Source organism: Centruroides vittatus, unplaced genomic scaffold, assembly GCF_030686945.1.
Source record: "Centruroides vittatus isolate TY-2023 unplaced genomic scaffold, ASM3068694v2 scaffold_861, whole genome shotgun sequence".
Lineage (NCBI taxonomy): Eukaryota > Metazoa > Arthropoda > Arachnida > Scorpiones > Buthidae > Centruroides > Centruroides vittatus.
Genome location: NW_027122718.1, coordinates 8,097,465 through 8,122,498, shown reverse-complemented (window position 1 = coordinate 8,122,498; position 25,034 = coordinate 8,097,465). Strand labels below are relative to the sequence as shown.

Here is a 25,034-nt window from a genome sequence, read left to right as displayed (position 1 = left end):
CAATGTTCTTTATTTCTCAGATTTGATTTTTGTTACTCCTTAAGCTGCTTGAATTTTCTTGATAATACAGTATCTTTCTTAGATAAGATTGAACTGCAACCTACTGTAGACCTGTTTGAGCCATGCTGCCCAGCAACATCAGACATCATCTGCCCACTCTCTACCTTTGCTATTATAGTCTCACCTTTCAAAAATAAAAACTGACACAAAACTTAATGAGTGCCTGCCCGATAGTTTTGCAAATACTATAAAAAAAATTGTTTCTGTCAGAAAAATAAAAGGCTGGAATTACAATGGAGAGTTTCAAAGTTCGGAGGACTACTATCCGATCAGTACACACTGGGATGAGTGTCGATGTCAACGTCTCCCACACTCTGAAAAGTTTTGAATTGTTGCCCGAAGACAAGGGAAGACCAATAGGCATTCAATATTTTACATCGTTTCTTCTTGTGTTTGTTGTCTGAACATAAAAATCTTTCGCGAAATTGTTTGTTATCCGATTTGTTCGTTAACCACTCACCCACTGTATTTGAAAATTATTATTTTTGCTTGTTAAGGCATTTATTACTAAAAGAAATAATATAATCAAAATCTTTCATATACAAACATAATTAGTTTTAGTAGTGGATCTAGCTAAGTACACACAGTGTCGTATACAAAGTCCAGATCTAGAGCAGTGTACTAGGCCTGGACTTTAATTCTACACAGCAGAGGGGAAAAGTAGATAGCTTTTCTTAATGTTTTGTTAGTATAATATTTTCTTTCATTTGAAAATCTATTTAAAATAACTGACATTTACATTTTCTTGTTTAATGTATAAACATGTTAATAGTTGTATCATCTGGTCTCTAAATTCTGAGAGTTTGGAATTTGAATATAAATTAAATTATTATTTTTCACATTTCTAAATTAATAAATAATTTAATTAAATTATCCAATTTTTAAAATTATCAAAAAATGACAACATGTACTTTTAAGTTAATAGCAAGTTTTCTAAATTTTAATGACTTTATTAGTTCAATTATGTTATATTTAAATTCCATCCAGAAAAAGTTGGTTCTCTAAATCAAAATATAAGTGTAATTATTAAAGATTGAAATAATGTAGAAAAAAAGAATAGTTAAATGAGAAAATTTTGTTTAAATATTGTTAAAACGTATAATTTTAACTGTAATTATTGTTTTAATTTATGAAAAGCAACCATTTTTTAAATTTAAGTTACAAATATCTTCATAACATTCCATATTATTCCATATTCTAAAGCTAATCTCTGAACAATTACAGAAAAATTATATTTTCATAAGCTTTAAAAATATATTACACATCAGATATAAGGAGAAACAAAATTTTTAAACAAATAAGAATTCAAAAACCACAAAAAACTGAATAAAATAACTTCTCAAAGAAAGTTTACACCTGTTTGTCAATTATTGTAAAATGAGACTATTTTTGTAAAAATCTTTCATTATTATATTAACATAATACAGAAATAATATTTTTATAAAACTTCTCAATTACCTTTGAATTACAGGTAGAAGAACATTTGCCAAACTATCAGGCTGATGATAACAAAACTGTAATATTGAAAAAAGAGCTCTTGAAAGTCTAAGCTTTGAATCGTTGCTATTTTTCAATGGCGACGATAAACCATCTCTTTCATAACTGACAGTTTCTTCATTAGCTTGAGTCATAAATAATATTGCAAGTGTACATTCATGATTCAGGAAAGCCTATTTATAAATGTTAATTTCTTAAATATAACCATTGTAATAATTAATTAATCTAATTATTTATATCTTTACAAAAAAGATCATGGTAAAATTTTGATATAATTTCACATAAAAAAATATAAAAATCTTAATTTAAAATAGATTTACAATATTTTTTAAAATTTCAAAATTATTATATAAAATATAGTACTTTAGTGTACAGGTATCCCTCATACATCACAGCACTTCTACAACATGGTTTCACTCTCACACAGTTCAACAATTAAGAATATCCCCATACAACACTGTTTCCATCTGGTTTCACTCTAACGTGACTTGGGAAATCCTTCGTACAAACTTTCACAATTTTTTAGTGCAAACTCCATTATTAGATGTTATTTTATTCAAGAAACAAATGAGTATCATCTCAAATTTGCCCATGGATTTTAGAATATTGAAATTTTCAATTTCTTTTGTGCCTTTCGTCAGGTTTCTTTTTAATGAAAACTGATAGAAAAGCGAAGACAAGAAAGAAGAAAATTCTATCAACCAGGTGTCGTCGTTGCTTTCAGATTTTATTCCTTAAAGACTGTCATGTGTTTTGTTTTATAGATTAATCTAAATATAGTAAAATTTATTTAAACATTTTTTTAACCATAGATAAGTAATCGTTCATAAAAATGAAGAATGAAATACAGCCATATCTCAGTAAGTGAACTGTTCTCAACTCGAACAATTCGGTATTCAAGCATAAATTCTGGAAAAAAAAAACTGTTCAGTACTCAACTGAACAAACCTGACCCACTAGAACAAATTATCAATTAATAACATATTTTTATTTGGTCATCCATAAAACATTATAATTAAAAAAAATGCAGACATTACTGATATTTCTGATCAAGATCAACAAAAAAGCTCAGGAAATGACAATACTTTGTAAACAGAAAATGCCCTCATTTAATACATACTATTTAATATAAATTAATTTTTATAATGAAAAATAAATATAATTCATTCAATAATTTAAAAATGTGTTTTTTTATTATATATAATAAATATAGTTAGTCTCTGACTTACATCGTTTCAGACCTTCAATTATATTAAAAAATTTATGCAAGATATCTCTAGAACAAAACAAAGCTTAGAACAAATAAACGTAAAGAATTTAAATTGACATGCACGATCTTTACATTTATTTGTTCTAAAGGACTAATGCTGTTAGACTTACAAGGGGACCTTACGGTCTCGGAAATTCAGTTCGGGACGAGACTTCGCAGGTTAGTAGTATACCTCAAGGGTGTCCACCCAGAAAAATTTTAAAGCGCACTAGCCAGAAGATTCCGAAAAAAAAGGCTCTAAAGTTTTAAGTGCAGCTCATATACTGATCAATTTTACGGCATGGCAACGTAGTGAAATGGCTGAGTCTGTAGAGAGGTTTCTTGCCACACTGGTGAGCTGGGTTCAATCCTACTGCTGCCTATTTTTTTTTCTTTTTTTAAAATTGTTTTAAAAATTATACCTTTTAAAATAAAGTTAATAACCTAAAAATATTATTAATTAAATCATAAATAATTCTACTTTATTTATGAAATGACTGTTACAGCTAATTAAAATGTGAATTAAAGATAATATTTTATTTTTAAAAAGTTACATAATTTCAAATGCATTTTTAATGGAGGTAAATTAAAACTTTAATTACCACTGTAACAAATTTTCGGGTAGGGTTTTATTTATATAAAAATTTGTCAATTTTTTATTTTACATACAATCACCAGAATGATAATTATCATAAAAACATCGAAAACAAGAACTATCATTCTGGTGATTGTATGTAAAATAAAAAATTGACAAATTTTTATATAAATAAAACCCTACCCGAAAATTTGTTACAGTGGTAATTAAAGTTTTAATTTACCTCCATTAAAAATGCATTTGAAATTATGTAACTTTTTAAAAATAAAATATTATCTTTAATTCACATTTTAATTAGCTGTAACAGTCATTTCATAAATAAAGTAGAATTATTTATGATTTAATTAATAATATTTTTAGGTTATTAACTTTATTTTAAAAGGTATAATTTTTAAAACAATTTTAAAAAAAGAAAAAAAAATAGGCAGCAGTAGGATTGAACCCAGCTCACCAGTGTGGCAAGAAACCTCTCTACAGACTCAGCCATTTCACTACGTTGCCATGCTGTAAAATTGATCAGTATATGAGCTGCACTTAAAACTTTAGAGCCTTTTTTTTCGGAATCTTCTGGCTAGTGCGCTTTAAAATTTTTCTGGGTGGACACCCTTGAGGTATACTACTAACCTGCGAAGTCTCGTCCCGAACTGAATTTCCGAGACCGTAAGGTCCCCTTGTTAATTCGAAATCTTTGTTCAAAAAGATCTCTCCAAAATAATTTTATGACAATGTGATTGATTTGGATCAGAAAATAAAAATAATACAAACTCATTATCAATGGTGTACATTCAGTTACAAAAACACCTCAGAAAGTTTTAAATAAAGTAAAAAATATCAACAAAATTAATATTAACGTGTAATATAGTACTTTTAATTGTGATTGTTAGTTAATTATTGATCGGCAATAAAGTATTGACTGCTTTAATAAACATATTTCTCTTAGTGATGAAAAAGAAAAGTATACTTTTATTAACTTCTGGAATGTAACCCCATGTTTTGCATTAGTCCTTTGTTTCATGTAGCATGGATTCACATAACGTGGCACTTTTTCAGAACTACCACGTTATACGAGGGATACCTGTATTAGAAAACATTTTAAATATTATGCATCGATGAAGGCTAATTCACATTAATTGACATAAACATTATGAGTAAATCGAGTTTTAAAAAATTATTGTTTGTTTACTAGCATGGTAATAATTATGCAAAAATATTTTACGTATCCATTCCAATTGATCTGACTGGAACTGCAAAGAATGTCAATTATGAATTACCAGAAATTTCAGTATCGGATTACTAATACCAATGGATATTAATGTTTCTAATTCTAATTAAATTCTTTTACAATTTAAGTTTGTTTATTTTTACATTGAACCTAATTTGTTTATAAAAGAAGAAAAGTTTTATAATGTTATGTAAGAATATAAATGGTTATATAAAAATATATAAGATTTACAATGATCGTGATAAAAAGATAAAATTTAGTACAAATTGGCAATGTCTCTGCAAATATAAAAAGAATATTAAGTGTATTTTGTAGTTATAGTGAATTGGTCTTAAAAAGTATTCTAAAAAAATTACTGCATATATGGCAACAGAACATACAGTATTGTTTTTTCTGTGCAACTGTTGGTACTTCATAACTGTATGGCATATCAGCATGTTCTAGCTGAAAAATATCCCTGATCTTAACCTGTATGGTCATGTAAATTATTCAAATTACATAACTTAATAATTTTTGGCAAATTATTGAATAGTTGATATTAACTTTAAATAAACTTAATAGGTTCAAATAAATTTTTAAACTTAAAAATAAATTAAATATATTAGTTTTATTTTATTACCTTTATAACGAGATATGGTTCGAGTTCCATTTGTGATATAGACAGTTTTACATTTAACCAAACTGAAGAACTGGATATTAATTTTCCTTGACCAATGTAAGCATACACTGCTGGTTGAATACATGATAACCAGGGCAGATAATTCATTTGCTTATAAGACGATGGTATTCCTTTTTTAATGATCTTATACAATGTTGGTAAAGGGGATGTTACAATTGTCATAATAGTTAATAGCATATAGCAGTAATTGTGTATACTATCAATGATAGATACCTAAAATTAATAATTATTATTTAATATAAATTAATGTTTATAATGAAAAATAATTATAATTTATTCAATAATTTAAAAATGTGTTTTCTATTATATATAATAAATATAGTCAGTGTTTGATTTACATCACTTTAAACTTAAATTTTTTGGTATAATTTAAACATACCTCCAAAATAATTTAATATGATAATGTGATTGATTTGGATCAGAAAATAAAAATAATAACAACTCATTATCAATGAAATTCATTCAGTTAAAAAAACCCTCAAAAAAATTTTAAGTAAAGTAAAAAATATCAACAAAATAAGATTTTTTAAAATTATTTTCATGTTTTTAATATGATACAATAACTTTTTATAATTATTTAACAATACAGTGGTGCCTCATATAACGTACTTAATCCGTTCCAGGTGCACGTCCGTTAAGTGAAACATCCGTTATATGAAACGCATTTTCCTATAAAAATACATGTTAAAATGTCTAATTCGTTCCGCAGCATAAAATAACTGTACTGTATCATAAAAAAAATTAACATGGGGTGCGTTCTTTTATTCCTCTGCGTAACTCTGCGCAAGCGACATCCGTTTAAAAATTCCTGCGGAACGCATTCCTAAATTCCGGTGGGAGTGCGCACCGTCGAACGGCAAAAACGGCCGCTTGTAGCAGTAGTTTACGGTGTAAAGCAACATGGTGTTCTCCATGGCTCAGATAGTTTCGTTTCCGGGTCCATTATGTGGTTTTATGAATGAAAATTTAGAAATTGTGAAAGCGCGAGTTAGCGCACGCGGTGATGTAAGTGTCTTTACGATTTTTTTTTCAAGGCTATTTTGAATGCTCTTTCAACAAATAATCCATTTTATGGTTAAATTTTACAATTAGGACTCTTCTTTTGCCTTTAAAAGCTCATATTTTAGAATTATAGATTCCTCCATCGCGATACTATTGATAGTGCAGGCGCCGCCATCTTTCTTTCTTTCACCGTCGTTCCTAAATGCCTACAAACAACAGCGCACTCCCGTAGTAGCGGAGACGCAGAGCGACCGCTATTAAAGAACGCGCCCATGGAGCAGTAATTAATTATGCCGAAAAGTCCGTTGTTCGCAGCAAGTCCGTTGCTCGAGTCACGTAACGGCCAAACAGAAAGTCCGTTCTTCGCAGGGTCCGTTATTCGAGGCGTACGTTATACAAGGCACCACTGTATTTAAAAAGTACAGATAGAACTCTAAAACTCAGGTTGCAATGAGTTTCATTGAGGTTTATTTATATATTGAAAAATAGACATGCTTCTGTACAAAAATTGACTCTGTGGGCAAGAAATAGTTTTACTACAGAAATTTTTAAACATATATAAACATACAGTTTGTAATTACATCAGTAAATGTAATTAAAAACTGTACAGAGCCAGGACAAAGCCATTCATCAATGCAGTTAATAAAAATAGAAATGTTGCTTGGGCTAGGATTCCCTTAAAGTGGACATCTACACACTGGAAGAAAATTCCATGGTCAGATGAGTCTGCATTTCAAGTAACATATGTAAATATTGAAAGAAAAGTTACATATACCAAAAATGAAAGTAACAATTCATCTTATGATTAAAGGGTACAAAAATCTTTAACTTTGATGGTATGAGGCCAAATAGCTACAGGGAATAGAGAAATTACATTTCTGTGAGGAAAATATTAAGACATGTAATTACTGTGTATGTATAGTTCTTGAGCAATGTCTAAATCCATCACAGGAAAAACTTCTCAATGGCTGATAGTACATTCCCCAATTACAATGCAAGACTGCCTACTACCAAAGAAACCAAAGCCTGGTTGAAATAAAGACATGTTCATGTACTTCCTTGGCCAGCAGCAAGCCCTGATCTCTCTCCTATGGAAAATCTATGGAGAAAATTGAAGCACAAGGTTATTCAATGATACTCCCACACTTTGAGTCATTTGCATATCATTCTGACCCAGGAGTGGGAGAAAATTCCCACAGAGATATTGGAAAAAATTGTTGTTTCAATGTCACAGTGACTTATTTCTGCTATTAAGTAAAAATGTGATGCAAATCCTTGGTAGTGTTGAAAAATAAATGTGAATGAACAGAATTGGCCCTATAAATAGGCAAAATAAGGCAATGCCTAGAGCCTTTCATATTTAGGGGCCTTGCAAATTTGGTATATTTTAATATTTAAATCATCAAATTGGTAATTTTCAAAAATACTCATATTATTATAGACCTAAATAAATCTACCCTCTACCTTCATCATTGTTTTAACAGGCCACAGAAATAAATTTTGTTTAAGGCCTCATGAATCCTAAGATGTCTTTGTAAACAGACTTCAACAGTATGTTTTGTAGGCGAAATTTTTGATTTCTATCTCTTTTATTCGCATCTTGTTTTTCAAACACGGTAAAAGTAATACCAACATTATATACTTATGTTTTGTTTGAATAAATGCTATTTTTTTTAATACTTTAAGTTTATTTGGGTATATTTCTGAGAATTTCTGTAACTGAACAGAACTTCATTGATAATGGATTTCTATGTATGAAAATGGTCAAACATTAACAATATGTTTTCTTTTATGCATCATTTAGGCTAGTGTAGCATTGTCTCTAGATAAAATTTTTAATTTTTATGATATCCTTAGAAGAAAGGAGAAAAATAGTTATATGTCATGTGTTTTTTTTTACTTTGGCACATCTGGAATATAGTGGCTACATTTTATTAACCATTCCCAAATGATGTAGAATTCAACTTAAGGATGAAGTCCTGGAATCTATCTCTTGTATATGTCAGAGATAAACCAAATAATAAATTATATATATGAGGTTTTTTTTATATTGTATATAGTAAATAATTCTTAAATTGAACTATATTCAATATTAAATTTTATATTTATGAAAATATAGGTAAATAATAACATAACTGAGACAAATTTTATACTATAATTACAATAAACCCTTCTCTATCACTGTTGTACCCCCATACATTTATATGAAATGATTGCTTTTTTGGCTTTGACATATGTCATACATTCATTACAAAAAATGCTCTAAAACCTTTAATGTATTCACCGTGGTTAAATGTTTATTTCACTATTCCTCCAATATATGGCATTATGTTATGGAAATTATTTTGCCATTTTTGGCAGAAAAATTTAGTTTCATTTTGGAATCTGCAGCATTTACGTGAATTGTTTTTGTAGTTTTTTCTTTCAAATAAATAATCCGTCTACATCATAACCAAAATTCGAAATTCACATTATTCCTAATGTTTCCAGAACGGAATTTTTTGATGGATATTTGCATACGAAGGCATCATTACTATCAGCGCCATCTACATTTATTTTCTAAAAACACTTGCCATCGAGGTTACCGGAAGCGCCGCCATTTTGTATACCTAGGTTCACATTAACTAAATTTTTTTTATTATCTAATAGCAGATATTAGTCCAAGTCTATTTTGTATACATTTTTGACATTATTCATATACTTTTTTTAAAATGATATCTGTGATAAATAATTTCATAATCATTTTATATTTAATTGTTCAAACACCTGAATAAAAATTCATTTAGCTTCATTTTCAATCTGTCAATCCTATTCCTCACCATAAGACTAAACAGACTGTAAATCATATCTATATGTAATGGTGTATTTTATATATGAATTTCCATTGTCTTGCATAAATAAATAATTAATAATTGTTAATAATTTTATAAAAATTTCTTGTTTTCTGTAAAATTATGTGAAAGTGATTTACGTTAGACCATTTTCAAAATTAGATTAGCAATATCATTTATGTAATACTTGTATAAATTAAAGAAAAAACAAACAGATATTTGATTAAATATAACAACATAATAACTTATAATAGTGTTTATATATATAAATACAAAAAAATTAACATTTTTTTTACTTACATTAGATTCATTATCGAAGGGACAAGAAAGTTTACCCATATGTTGAGATTCAGACAGACATACATAAGGAAGAAATTCAGTAGTACAAAGTAATATAGTTATGATATCATTGCGAAACTGATTTATTCGTGCTTTGCTAGGTGCAGCTTTTGCATAACGAGATACAAAATGATTGAGAGATTCGTAAAGAATCTTAAGAATAATGCGCTGTGCTAACTTTGAAGGCAAATACTGTTTAACATCATTTAGTATACTATTCAAATGCAAATTCCACATTTGCACACTAAAAGATATCCGGTTTCCCTGAATTTATAAAAATTATTTATTTAATTATTAAAATCATTTTTAAATCAAAAGTTTACTTAATTAATAAAATAATTTTTTGACAAATTTTAAATGATGATAATATAGTTATTGGACTTAAAATTCATCAGAATATAATAGTCTATAGTTGCATATTAATTATATATTTTTATATTTTATTAAATGAAAAATTTTAAACCAAAAAATTCAATATAAATATTCTATCTTTTTCAGACCAATTCTGCAATTTCATTAACAAGCAATATTACCATCCTTTCGTTTTTTAGGAATGTTAACAGTTAAATGTTTAAGTTTTATATAATAATTGTTTTATAACTTAAAATAAAAATAAATTTTAAAATTTTCTATATCTAAATTTAATTTAATTTAATAAATATAATTTAAACATTTACATTTTACCTCAAAAAATGGTTTGTGAAAACTCCAGTTGTGACTATCAGCATCTTGTAAAATGCCAGATACAAGTAACTTAATTTGATAATTTAACACTTTTTGTAGCAATAAATCTTCTAGTTTACTTATTTTATCTTGTAATGTTACTGTCAATGTATTATTTCTAAATGAACAAAAATAAAATATTTTCAAAGTATAAATAATTGAAAATTAAATGCAAATATTTGTAAATAGTTTGCTATTTTATGAATGCTACATACAATCATTAAACTTGACTGCAATCAATTTAATTTTTGAAACTTATCAAAATTGCATTTTTTTAAAAATCATTCTATCAATTAAAGAAATGACCCCTCTAACAGTGTTTCAAATACTGACAATCATTTGCTAGCATTTTGCTCTCGCAAAGCGGTAGTTTGTGGCGGCTCTTAAAAGCAATGCAGTTTGACTACCTAAACAGAGTGATAAAACAATATTAGGCAAGGGCAAATCCTGACCAAAATTTTTGGGCATGCTGAAAATTATAAGAATAACAGACCTATCTCTAGCACTCAACAATACACAAAAGCAATAAGTAAACTAGCTACTGGAAAATAAACTATTAAAAAACAAAAACCTTAAATTTCCAGCAATAAAAAACATTTAATAATAACGTTTTCGACTGTTTTAAACAGCCATCATCAGTTAAAACGAACTTAAACAAAAGAATGCAGAAAAAAGAACTCAAGCAATACAAATATTTAAAAATTCAAAAAAATTCCAAAGCAAAAACGCCGTCGTATATTAGAAACTAACAAACAGCGCATGCGCTAAATATCGTAGTAAGAATAAAAATAAAAATAAAATAACAAAAAATACTGCCGCAAAAATATTTCTATTACAAGAAAGAACGTTATGCATTTCGGTAAAACGACTTCCATGCCGTGGATAAACCGTCTGCGTCTCTATGGTTAATGCAACCCGTGTTAACATGGGCTTTGTAGATTTCAAGCTTTTCTAGATGTTTCAGCATTTGTTTGTTGGTCGTGGCCCTAATAATAGACGCTTTGTCCCAATGAACGTCGACCTCCTGATGCTTAGCGAAAGCTGCTAGCACAGTAGTATCCAAGCTCTTATTGATGGAGTATCTATGCTCCTTAAGCCTCTGCTTTAAATGTCTCATAGTTGCACCGACGTATACCAGATCTGTATTAAATCGACGATCCTTTAAAGGTATAGAATATACCCCTGTCTTAAAACTCTGGTTCTCTTTTTTCTTGTCGTTTCTCAACAGTCGATATATTGTAGGATTACGCCGATACAACAGGCTTATGTTGTTATTTCTGGCTACTTTCTTAACCATCGTGTGCAAGAAAGGAAAATAATTGAGAATCACTTTTCTTCCTTGATTCATAGGAGGAAGCTGCCGATTTTTTGTCTTCCGATATTTGTCGATAAGCCTATCAATCTCCTTACTCCGATAACCGTGTTGTAATGCTGCAGTGCGAATGTAACTTAATTCCTTATCGGTGTCAATAACACTGGTGCAATGTGTGTAAGCACGCTTGATCCAAGCATGAAAAGCTGCATATTTAAAATTCATCGGATCGAAAGAATTTTTTGGTATAATTATGGGCTGATAGCTGGGTTTTCTATAAATGTCCGTCCATATCTGACCCTCCTTACATGTGATTGAAAGATCAAGGAAATTTACATTAGAAGCACTTTCTTGGTCAAGCCCTAAAGTCAAACCATATGGGTTTTTGTTGATTTCTTGAAGGAAATGCGGAGCGCTAGTATCATTCTTCCAAAGGATGAAAACATCATCCACATATCTTGTATATAAAACGATTTGATGTTGAAAGATGGGTATGATCTTGTTTTCCAACCGACGTAATACAAGCTCACAACATAGTGGACATGTGTTCATCCTGCATCCTAAAATTCATCTACATTCGCACTGCAGCATTACAACACGGTTATCGGAGTAAGGAGATTGATAGGCTTATCGACAAATATCGGAAGACAAAAAAATCGGCAGCTTCCTCCTATGAATCAAGGAAGAAAAGTGATTCTCAATTATTTTCCTTTCTTGCACACGATGGTTAAGAAAGTAGCCAGAAATAACAACATAAGCCTGTTGTATCGGCGTAATCCTACAATATATCGACTGTTGAGAAACGACAAGAAAAAAGAGAACCAGAGTTTTAAGACAGGGGTATATTCTATACCTTTAAAGGATCGTCGATTTAATACAGATCTGGTATACGTCGGTGCAACTATGAGACATTTAAAGCAGAGGCTTAAGGAGCATAGATACTCCATCAATAAGAGCTTGGATACTACTGTGCTAGCAGCTTTCGCTAAGCATCAGGAGGTCGACGTTCATTGGGACAAAGCGTCTATTATTAGGGCCACGACCAACAAACAAATGCTGAAACATCTAGAAAAGCTTGAAATCTACAAAGCCCACGTTAACACGGGTTGCATTAACCATAGAGACGCAGACGGTTTATCCACGGCATGGAAGTCGTTTTACCGAAATGCATAACGTTCTTTCTTGTAATAGAAATATTTTTGCGGCAGTATTTTTTGTTATTTTATTTTTATTTTTATTCTTACTACGATATTTAGCGCATGCGCTGTTTGTTAGTTTCTAATATACGACGGCGTTTTTGCTTTGGAATTTTTTGAATTTTTAAATATTTGTATTGCTTGAGTTCTTTTTTCTGCATTCTTTTGTTTAAGTTTGTTTTTAACTGATGATGGCTGTTTAAAACAGTCGAAAACGTTATTATTAAATGTTTTTTATTGCTGGAAATTTAAGGTTTTTGTTTTTTAATACACAAAAACATTATTTGATGTGAATAAAGAAGTATGGACTATTATAAAGCCCATTACATCTACACATGAAATATATGAAATATATTATAATGGAAAAGTATTAAAAATTTATGAAGATAATTCAAATATTGTGAACCCTTGACACTGGGGGCCCAGGGCTTAAGTCCTATTAGTCCCTATGTAGATCCGCTCCTGTACACAATACATGTATGCTGATTGAGTACTGCAAACTTTCGATACAATCTGGCCATGTTAAATGCTTCAAATGATGTCATGTGTGTGCACTTGTTTGCAAACACAAATGATATGAGTTTACACATTAGAATAAATTATTATTGGCATATTTGCTTTCATATAAAAAGTGTGTTGACAGTCAAAACTTTTTCTTAAGCATGTAGCGCATGCTAAGTAAGCTCAGAGAATTTGCCCGTGATATTAGGCAAGAAAGAGATTGAGAAAGTTTTTATTTTATTTTTTATTTTCAAGAATCAGAAAAGTAAACATATTAAAGAGATATTATTATTAATAGAATAAAATATTTTAAAAAAATCTCTCTCTTTTATTTAAATGCAAATATTTAATGTTTAACTAACAAAGTGGAGAGTTGATCAAATTTGAGAAAAGAATATGTTATTTAAGCAGAGAATAATAAATTCAACTTATTTATTTGTATGTTAAAATATTTAGTGATTCCCTATCAGAGATAAAATTTTCTTGCAGAACTAATTTGCTTAATTTTGTAAAAACACTTTCATAAGACACTTATGAAAGCAGATGTATATATTATATCCTTAGCACTAGACTTTATTGATATGTTTACTATAATAAATTCCCAAAACAGTAAATTATCAATTTGCAATAATAAAAATACACTCCAATGACTATTTACCTACTACAAAAAATGATTATAATATACAATGTTTATCAAGAGAAATGTGCCATAGGAGATTGTGCAGAGAAGCTTGTAGGCAAAGCATAAGGGATAAGAGTATAATGTATTGGTTATATGATGCATCATTTTGGGTTTGCAATACCCAAAATTAAACAGAATTTAATTGCAAAAAATTCATATGTATGGGTCAAATCACTTTTAACTAATGCTGCATACTGATTAGTTCTGTAACTAACCAGTATGTTGCGAGGACTGAACTTATTTGAATAGTTGATATGCAAATGGTAGCAAGAATACAACTCATAACCTGTTTTGTTATTTTTAGTTTTATTTAAGTAGAATTAAATATAACAACAACAAAAAAACTGGTAATGTTTCATGTATCAAATAGAACAAGTTTAATCGTTACAATATACCTAATTATGAGTTACAGGACTATGCAGCTGGGCTACTTTCAACTGAAGTGATTCAACAACACATATGGATTTCAAACAATTGATTTCCATTTGACAGTATAACCAGTACACTATACACTTCCCTCCTAATGCTTTGCCTACAACTTTACTGTACAAACTCCTATGGAAAATTACTATTGAGAAACACTGTATATTATGATACAAAAGAATATTTATTAATAATTTCTTTTATGTTTAAATACATATTTAAATATATAAAAATAATCATACTTACTTATTTTCTTCTTTTATATAATTCATTTCTTGAGTGTATAATAAAAGTCTTTCCTTAAGAAATGCAGTACTTGCTAAAAGAACATACAAGTTCTCAAGAGATAATTTTTGTGGAATGGCAGATGAAATACGTTCAACATGAGACAATAATTCTATTACATATGTATGAAGAACGTGATTAAATGTTGCATGAAAAGGAAGAAAAACACCTTGACAGGAAGAAAGTAATGGACTAAATTTGTCTAACTCTTCAATAACACAAGCTATACTGAATATGAGAATTTTCTTATTTCTTTGTAATCCAGATTCAACAGTAACGGAAGGTAATCTTTTATACCATGAAATTAATTTCCATTCTTTTGTCAAACAAAACTGAATATGATTTTGCATCTGATCTTGTAAACATCTTTGAATAAAAGTAAGAAATCCAAAATCCTGAAATATATACCTAAAAAATAAATTAATCAATAATATTTTGAAATAAGCTTATAGCATTACAATGACCATATTTTAGAACAATTTTACAATTATTGGTTATAATTATTATAAAAGCAATAAAATTTAATCTGAAGAAAAGTTTAGGATGTCATACTTGCCTTTATGAAGACAAGCTTTATATTGAACATACAGTAGACCCCCCATAACACGGTAGATACGTTCCGTGTTATATGAATCCGTGTTGTACGAGTCACTTAAATACATGAACCAATCACAGCTCGGCACGTGTGCAGTTTAGAGGCTATGGCTGTTTGAAAGGTTTTCTTCTTTAAAATTAACCAATTCTAGACTAATTTGACTCGACCATTTCCAAAACACGTATAATTTTTTGGGAATAATCCATATAAACTATGGTATAAACAAAAAATTGTAGGAATACTTACCGAGTGCGCACTGTTCAAAGATGCCATTGCTTAAGCTTGTTTTCATCACAGAGCAGCTCATCAAATGGCGGGCGCGTGTTTCCTGATAAGTTATTTTTCTGCGAAAAATTCGCTGAACTTTGGAGACATCATTAATATAAATATAATTTTTATGGCCGTTACGTAGATTAATATAAATATAATTTTTATGGCTGTGATGTAGAAATCTGTTTAGTAGGTCCAGTGCTCATTTAAACTCAACAGTTTGTACAATATCCACTATTGGTCCAGATTCGACCAATCCTGTTGCGACACAAGTCGGCGATGACGTTTTACCGTGTTATATGAACCCGTGTTACAGGGAGTCTACTGTATATGTGTCACATGATGAAAGGTCTGGATTGTCATATGGATGTTGCAGGATTTCCTATTTGATGTTCTCAAGCTTGTCACAAGTTACATTGGAAGTGTTCAGTTTTGCATTGTCATGCAAGTGAATCATGCCATCTGACAAGTCTTTGAGCTTATTTTTGATTACTGTGTAGAGTTGTTGCAGTGTTTCACCTTACCAGTTTGGACCATTTATCATGTGACTGTCATGTATTTGCTAAATTCAAAAAAGCACCATAAAAATAGCAGTATTGCCTCATCATCCCTTTTGCAGAGATGCAAAAGGGATCACAGACTTTTTAAAGCAGAAACCAAAAAAGACTTATAAAAACATGAAAATATCTGGCTTGTCTACTTTGGCTTACTTTTAACTTACAGATAACAGGATGCAAATAAATCACTAACTTTCATTTGACTCATTCTAATACTTTATATTAATGAAATTTATTGTATATATAATGTTTTAGCATAATTTTATTAAAAATTTATTATTATTTAAAATATAAAGAATTATGTACTTGTGGATTTTTTTAAAAACTTAAAATTTTTGGCTTTTTTTCAGTAATTTATCACACAAGGAACAGTTATTAGTATAGGTTTTATTAATGGAGGAGATAGTGAACATTTTTGTCACATTAAATTCTATTTCTAAATAATAGTACCAAAAAGAAAATATTTCATGTTACTATAAATTGTATGTCTACTTTTGTTATAAAAGTTCCTTTTTGAAAGAAACGAATTTGCCATCATTCTAAAAATTTGAAAATTTTCTTGTAGAAATCTGTCTGAACACAATAAAGTATAGCTTGCCTGACTGCTGTATAATTTTCTTAATGCTAGTCCTGCATCAGCTCCTTTATAAACCAAACAGATGATAATCTGAAAAGACTAATCCAAATTATATGGGGAGTTCAAATTTCTGATCATCTGACAGTAATCAAGGCAAGTAACAGTAACAAACTTTCAGATATCCCAAACTCTTCTCCATCTCTTACATGGCACAGTGACCAATTCGAAAATATACTATAGCTTCTTAGACTGTGACCTATTGATTCCCTGTTATCAAAGCCTTAATCTGTCTTTGTTGATTTCATTAAAGACAGTGTTCAAATAACCACCTTGAAACTAATTTATTTATCCTATTCTTAAAATGTTTAATTCTTCATTTGATCACCTCACACTGCAAACTTCATATATGCATTTAATCTTTAGTATAATATCAACTGCAGTAGTTTCCTCTTAATAAGAATTCAACTCCAGTCACTTCATGCTGTTGAAATGATATGATATTCCTCATTATTTTCTTATACTATATTGTTACAACATGGCCAATGCAAGTGATATCATTTCATATTATAGAGTTAGATGACAAGTGTCATCACCTGATATGTAGTATATCATGCATTTTTTTTGTTACCAAAAGTTTATTCATAATAAAATGTTAGCTATTGCTTTCAGTATAACCTTTGTAGCTCATTCTTTAAAAGCAAATATTTACTAACTAAAATGTAATTGAAAATTGTGTGTTGCTATAAGTTTTAAAATAGCATTGTACTTGTATATTTAATTATTTTTTTATTTTACTTTATTTTCTTCATTACTCTTTGCAATACAGTTCTGAGAAAATATTAACAGAATCAAATCAAAAGATATTTGTCAAGGAAGCTCTTCAAATATAATATCCAATTTAATTGGTTTTTGAAACAAAAATTTTTCAACTTCGATCTTAAAAATATTTTCATTCTAGAAGAAGTAATTTTGGTTAGTCGAATCAAAAGAAAATTATTAAACAATTTTACCTCCAATTCCAATTAAAAGGTAAACTTTCATTATTATCAGATAACTGGATATGAATGGGTGACTGTTCTGGACTATCATTTGGAACCATTAATGGGATACCTGAAACATTTTAATATAAAAATTAAGTATATTTATTTCAAAATAAAAATATTTCTTTCATAATACCAAGAAAGTACTGTATTAAAAATATTTTTATTTAATTTCCCAAAGTTTATGAGAAACTAAATCAAATTCACTGCCTGTAACTGGTGTGCTTCTTCTCCAATGAAAGCAGAGGACTTTGCAAACGTTTTTGAACCTAATGCGGTTCTTCTTCAGGTGCTATGAAATTCTCTAGTCGAATTTGAATTTCCAGAAGAACCACATTAGGTTCAAAAACGTTTGCAAAGTCCTCTGCTTTCATTGGAGAAGAAGCACACCAGTTACAGGCAGTGAAGTTGGTTTAGTTTATCTACTCTGGTGTTAAAATATTTCTTTCTAGTTTATGAAAAATTTATAAATAGCAAATATTTATAATATCTATTCTTCTGTGACCACGGCAAGTTTGTAAGCTACTTGACCAGATTTACCGAGCGCAACGATGACCTATGTACTACTTGTGGGGTCAGAGATGGCACCAGTCATTATTTCTACAACTGCACAATCACTGCCAGTGAAAGAACAGAACTAAAGCTTCTCTGAAAAGAGATTAACATTAACTGGCCATGTGGCCTTCATGAAATCTGGAAAAACCATGAAATTTTCCGCATCTTCAAAAAGATAGTCAAGAAGACTATTCTGACCAATCAACTTCTCTGAGGAGGGGCTCACTGGTTCACTTTATGGGTTCTGTGTGAGGGTCACTAGCCCTTGCTCTCCCCACGACACTCTTAAAGGGGTCTTTGGTTCACCCATGTGTGCCTGAGGGGGGCTCTCACCACCCTTCTTCCCCTCATCATCTTGTGCCAGCAAGAATCCCTTCTTGCTGTCACAAGTACTGCCAAATATGCAATGAATTTCCTTTGTGCTTTCTTCCGGGCTACAAGTAAAGCGCGGAATTATGTACATAAGTTTTCTCTTAATTGTTTTTGTATTCATCCACTCTTTGATTACAATTGAAGTCATCTATGTAACATACTGTAAATCTCATCTCATTGTTCTTCCTCTCCCTGATTATGCCACAGGCAGGTACAGGGAATGTATGAAAAAATACGACTAATAAAATTAAAAAAATATATATATCTATTCTTCTATAGAAGCTGTATTAAAATTTCATCAACTTTTCCCAATATTAACTACTTTAATATTAATTTTAAAAAATCATCGTTTTAAAAGTCAGAATTTTATTTTTATTTACTATTTCTAAAGCAGTGCCCTTATCAGAATATATTCAAACCTTTCAAAAATAAAATCAAATATTTCAACAATTTTTTATATTTTATTTTTTAAAACAATTTAAACCTGTTGAATTTTTATAGTTAAACATTTTTTATACAAGTAGATTGTCAATTTGTTAATTGTATGGCATATTATTTTCGAAAATATATGCAGTGTAATTTTTCAACATCCTATTTAATGCAATCCTATAAAACTGAGAGTTAACTATGGTAAAAATATTTATAAAATTCTAAATATGACATTAATAATTTTCTTACTATTAAATATTTAATAAACTTTAAAACATATTAACATTGAAAGAGAAAGTATTAGTTACTTTACCTTGAGAAGTACATTCACTTGCACTAGAATGATTACATATTATTCTGGTTTTATAGGATCCATCAATACATATTGAAAGAATTTTTTCTTCAAAATTATGCATCATCTTAATAATTCTTAACAACAGATAACAAATATTAATATTTTTATTAGAAAAATTACTTTTATGATATTCTTCTAAATCTTTGTTTGATATATTTTTAACAACTATTGGATGTATCCTTTTTGTACTCATTAGAAATTTATTTTCATACTTTAATTGACATGATGGTTGCATTTTCAAAAAACATTGCATTGACAAACTTGATAGCCAATCGTTCTCATTCATTTTTCTCATCTGACTAATGTTTTCTAATAATTTTGTGTATTTTTCTGCAATAAACTGAATATATATCTTAGTAATTTCTGTCCACGTAACAACAAGTGGTTGAAAATACCCATTACAAATTAATTCTTTATCTTCTAAAATAAAGTCTGTACTAGTAATTAATAAGCACTGTAAACAGACTTCTTTAGTTTTTGATGGACATAGGCATTTCAGTTCTTCAAGTATATTTATTCTAATATTTTGATGCAATTCCCACATTCGAGTTACCATAATTAATTCTGATAAATTCCGTAAATAATAACATATAAGATATTTATTAAAAGTATTGTATTGTGATAAATGATGATTCTTATGAATAATTATCAATTTCTTCTTTATATATGTCATAATGTGAAAAGAAATCATTTCCCATAAAATATTAGTTTTCATTTCTTCTGAGACATTTTGTAAATCATATTCATCATACTTTTTTCCTATGGAAACTAAGTGTGGTAGGTCATTTTGTTTCTTTAATTCTTCCAAATGTGGTATTAATAGTTCCTCCAATCCATATTCTTGCAATGTATTTCTCTATACAAAAAATATTAATTTATCAATTTTTATATTATTATAAGTTAATGTATATAGAATGATCACTTTTATAATCCTAACATAACATTTCATCTATTATCAAAAACTTTTATAAAATTTTATAAATTAAAAGCCTTTATTCAAATATTCATTTCAATTAAACCAATTTCACATAGCCTATAACTTTTTAAATTATATTAGAAATATCAAATATTGTAATTTTATTACATTTCAATTATACATTGGTTATCTGTTAAAGTTACATTATATAAAAGAATGATAATCCTACAGAAAAAAAATTAAACAGTCTGCAAAAAAATGTTAAGAATGTAATTAATAACTTTTCAAAACTGGGAGATATTGACACACACAAACACCTATACCAGCATACCTCAAATTACTAATTATATACTAATGTTTTCATCCATATACAACAGACATCTGTTATTGTTTGGGATTCGTTAAGGAGACACAGAGACAATAAACATTTGTAACAGAGACAACTCTTTTTATTCTGAAGACTAAAACAAGAAAAACATAGGATGTGTATCCAACAGACAAGTCCCACATGTGAGAGTGTGATGCAAAACTGAGGGTGTAAAACAGAAGGGACAAGGAGATTTCTCTGTATAGGGGAGGTTCCCCTGCTGAACCAAATTGGTTCTCACTTGCAAATACTAACATTTGCAGATATATATGTTACTGTGAAAGACCAAAATCTGGCAAATGTCGAGATTCACACAGTTGTTTTGTGTATGTGCAAAATATTTGCTAAATATCATTATTTCTCACTTACACCGACAAATTTTAACATTCAGCATGTACTAATGTGAATGTTGAATAAAAATATTGTTCCTAGCATTTAGTCGTGGAACACTTCTTTTTGCAATTACACCGTGTATAGCCTTGCCTTCCACTTCTCGAATTAGTTGCAGCTGCTTCTCTCAGAGACATTTTTTACCTAACCTAACCTAATGTAACATTAATAAGATAACCAAATATTCGGTCTTTCACCGACGGTCTTTCGTATGTGTCGCCATTCACTGAAGAATCTCAACATTCTCTAATTTCAGTCTTTCACAGTGATATATATAATGCAAAACAAAACAGACAGATTTGTCTGTTTTGTTTTGCATTACAACTGCATTCTAATATACATTTGTCCTTGTTACTACAATCACAATAGTCTGGTCATACCCAGGCTGTTGTGATATCCAGGTTTGGTTTATTTTGGTACTTAAGTAAACTGAAATGAGATATTCAAAATGTTCACCTCAAGTAATGATAATGAAACATATCATTCTTCAACAGTTCTATAAATCAAAACACAATTCAGTTAGAGTTTATGTTCTCAAAAGCATACCCAAAAAGTGGCAGCTGCCCCCTCTAGAAGAAAAGTTAAAGTGTAGTAATTGACACACAGACACACAGCACAGATGTATCAATTTAGTATCAGTTTGAATAATGAATATTGTGACTAGACTAGAGCCTAGAGCCATCTGTGTGAGAAAACTTAAAACTATTTCGCTGTTTACTGCTACTCTTGCACTCAAAAGACTGAGTTGTCCCTAGTGTTGCCACCCATCTGGTTTTTAATTCATTGTCTAGATTAACTATTAATTTTGTCCAGCATTTCATAGAAATTGTGAAATTACGATGAAACAAAGTACTAGCAAATACTTTTATAAATTTACTTTATTTTAACAGCGAAAGACTTCACACTCTCACCAAAACTTAATTTGCCCTCTTATGCCAATGTATGTCACAACCTGTCAACTTTTTTTTTCCTTCACTTCTCAGCTCTTTAAAGTTAAGTTATTTCATTTCTTAATTTAAGTTGCTCCTACACAAGTCCCTAACTAGTTTAGAACTGGTGTGCATGTTATTCTTCGCATGGTAAAATTACATTGCGCATGTGTCAGGGACTTCTTTTTGAACAAACCTGACCTGCCATCCAGGCCAGCAATTTTGAAAAGGTGGCAACACTAGTTGCCCCCCTCTAGTTCAAAACCTGCTGTATGTTCTTCCTACTATATTTCTACTCTTCATTCCTTTAATATTTATAGCTTTTGATTGTAAATTTAATCTTATTAACATTAATAAATTTCTAGTACCATTTTAGAAATGCCTTTCTCTCATCATGATTATGGATAGAGAACATCTACATTTTTTTTTATCCTTCTCATAAGTACTTGTAAAATTGAAATGAATGTTTTGAAGCTTTGAAATAAAAAGTTTTTAAAAATTGTTTACATAGTTCATGAGATATAAATTTTTGAAGTATATATATATAATTTTGAAATACCTTGTGTATATAGATATATCAGATTACTTTTCATCTAGAATTAAATTTACTTTTCTATTCTTTTAAATACAATGCAAGCCACTTATTGTAATTATGGATATTATATTGTTACAGTGGCATGCCATCCATGGAAGCTGTGGAAGTGCCACTTCCCCTGTATTTTCTAAAATGTAAATACATTTTGCACAATTATTTTCATATTTTAACGTAGTTTGAATTAATAAAAATTAATATTTCATTATAATCACATTATGTACCTTATTACAAATTTCTATACTACATGTGAAAAAAATGACAAGATTGCTATTGTATATTCAAATATAAATCTGTATATGCATATTCCCAATGGAAGCACTGTATTGTCGAATATGGGACAGCTTTGATGGTGAAAATATTTGAATGGTGTAAAGCAGCCAGATTACAGGCATTCGTGCATGCGCTTTACAGAGCACCAACCTCACATGGTTTAGTTGGTGGATGCTACATACCAAAATATCGTCTAACACTTCCAATGATTCTATCCAGAGTCAGCACAGCTTCCCTATCATCAAATGTCGCCGCACGCCACTGTATTGTTAACAGTCATCTAATATTATTAGAATCAATGAGCCCTAAAACATATAAATTAAATAACATTACAAAAGCTTTCACTTGTTGTAATCTGAAATTCACATATAATTATGTTACTAATGATAAGTTTGAATTTACTTAGATGATTGATAACTGCTAACTGACAAAACAAACAAACAAACTGGACAAAATAAAACAACAGTAAAAGCTTGTCATACCAATAAAAATGGTCAAAATCAATTTAAATTAAATCATCCAATCATATAAAATGTTTACTTTTAATATGCTAAACATGCATTTTAATGTTGAAGTCAATATTGTTATAAAGTGGACTACTGCAGTTTAAATTTTGATTTCTTGTACTTACTGGTATTTAATTTATAGGTTAACTGTTTGCTGTTGCTAAGAAAGGCTGTGATCTTCATTACTGTTTAATTACAGTATTTTACTGTAACTCTTAGCATAACTGAAGGATAGTATAACTTAGTATTACATATTAGCACAGCAAAAAACTGTAAGGCCAGAAACAAACACTTCTAGTGATTTTAGTAAAAATCCTAGATGTTTTAAGAACATGAAACATTTATTGCTGGATTGCTTGAATCAGTTATCTTCCAGGTATTTGCATTTTCAGCAAATACCTGGACAATAACTGATATTTTTAACCAATTAGTTAAATGGGATAGAAACTTGAAATGGAAGATTGTTTTGTTGGTAGACAATTGTATAGAACATTCATGTATTAAAAATGTGTCATTAAAAAACACAATAATGATATTCCTTTCTGTAAACATATCTTTGATTCAGCTTGCAACCGAGAAATCATTATATAACATGAAGGCATACTACAAAAATTAAATATATGCAAGAATTTTAGGAGAACTAGATAATAGTCAAAAACCAACTGATATGTCTTCTATTGATAAAAATCTTGATGCACTAAATCTTTTGGCAATGTTGTGAGATCAAATGTCTGAGAAAAACCATAGATAATTGTTTTAAACAGTGTTTTCTTAAAAATAGGTATGGAGACATCTGAAAATAAAGTTGTGACTATTGAAGAGGAAGAATCATATTAAAATAACACTCTAGAAGATGTGTGAAAAGACAAGTTTAAAACTGGCTGGTAATTGATAAGGAAATTCTATTGTATGATGACATCATCAGAAATATACCAAATTGTTGCTGAAGAAGGTGCTGGATAATTATCTAATAAAATTTAAGAAAATCAAGATTAAGATAGTCTAAATCCTCGAACAAATACTCAGATGTGAGAACTCTGCAAGTACTTTATCATGGCATATAGTACGGATGTGTGGAATTTTGAAAACATTATGAATATAAGATTTTATTAATGAAATATTGCAAAAACTAAAGCCACCAAATAACACTGGATAAGCTATTCAAGTAATTATTAATGTAATTAATAAATTTTTTAAGTTAATTATAAAGTTCTTTATTTTTTACAAGGAAACATGAACACTCTCTATATGTAATGGAGATGATGTTGTTAAGGTGGATGCTGGACCTAACCCGATTTCACCGTGTAACAAACGACGAAGTTCAACAACAACTGGGAATAACAGGAATTGACAGAAAAATACAGCAGGCCCGCTTAAGATGGTATGAACATGTCCTTTGCGGCAAAGACACATCAGTAGCAAAAACAGCCATGCAATTGAACCCAGGAGGGCTCCACCCACGCGGAAGACCCAAGAAATGATGGATGGATACCATCAGGGAGGACATGCGCATTGCCAACCTCAACCCAGAAGATGCAAAAGACTGTGCCAAGTGGAGACAACAGTTGCAACAAAGCTGACCCCTACCATGGGAAAAGGCAAAAAAACAGAGATAAATTTCTTTAGTTTTTATTTTATAAACTAGTACTCAAAGTGATTACTGTATTTTATTAATATTTCATTTTTTTATAATAAATTTTTACACCTTTTTTCAA

The 25,034-nt window shown here is 29.5% G+C and overlaps 1 protein-coding gene across 2 annotated transcripts in view; it reads right to left on the bottom strand.

Moving 5' to 3' along the window:
* Positions 1-25,034, bottom strand: part of LOC136989991 (uncharacterized protein KIAA0825) — a 46,587-nt gene that overhangs the window by 17,938 nt on the left and 3,615 nt on the right. For both annotated transcript variants that reach the window (XM_067288301.1, XM_067288302.1), the window contains exons 3-9: positions 19,305-20,202; positions 17,606-17,705; positions 14,558-15,004; positions 10,159-10,315; positions 9,436-9,738; positions 5,243-5,515; positions 1,519-1,730 (exon numbers count right to left, since the gene is read on the bottom strand). In XM_067288301.1, the coding sequence (XP_067144402.1) occupies positions 1,519-1,730; positions 5,243-5,515; positions 9,436-9,738; positions 10,159-10,315; positions 14,558-15,004; positions 17,606-17,705; positions 19,305-20,202 (2,390 nt within the window). The remainder of the gene's footprint in view (positions 1-1,518; positions 1,731-5,242; positions 5,516-9,435; positions 9,739-10,158; positions 10,316-14,557; positions 15,005-17,605; positions 17,706-19,304; positions 20,203-25,034) is intronic.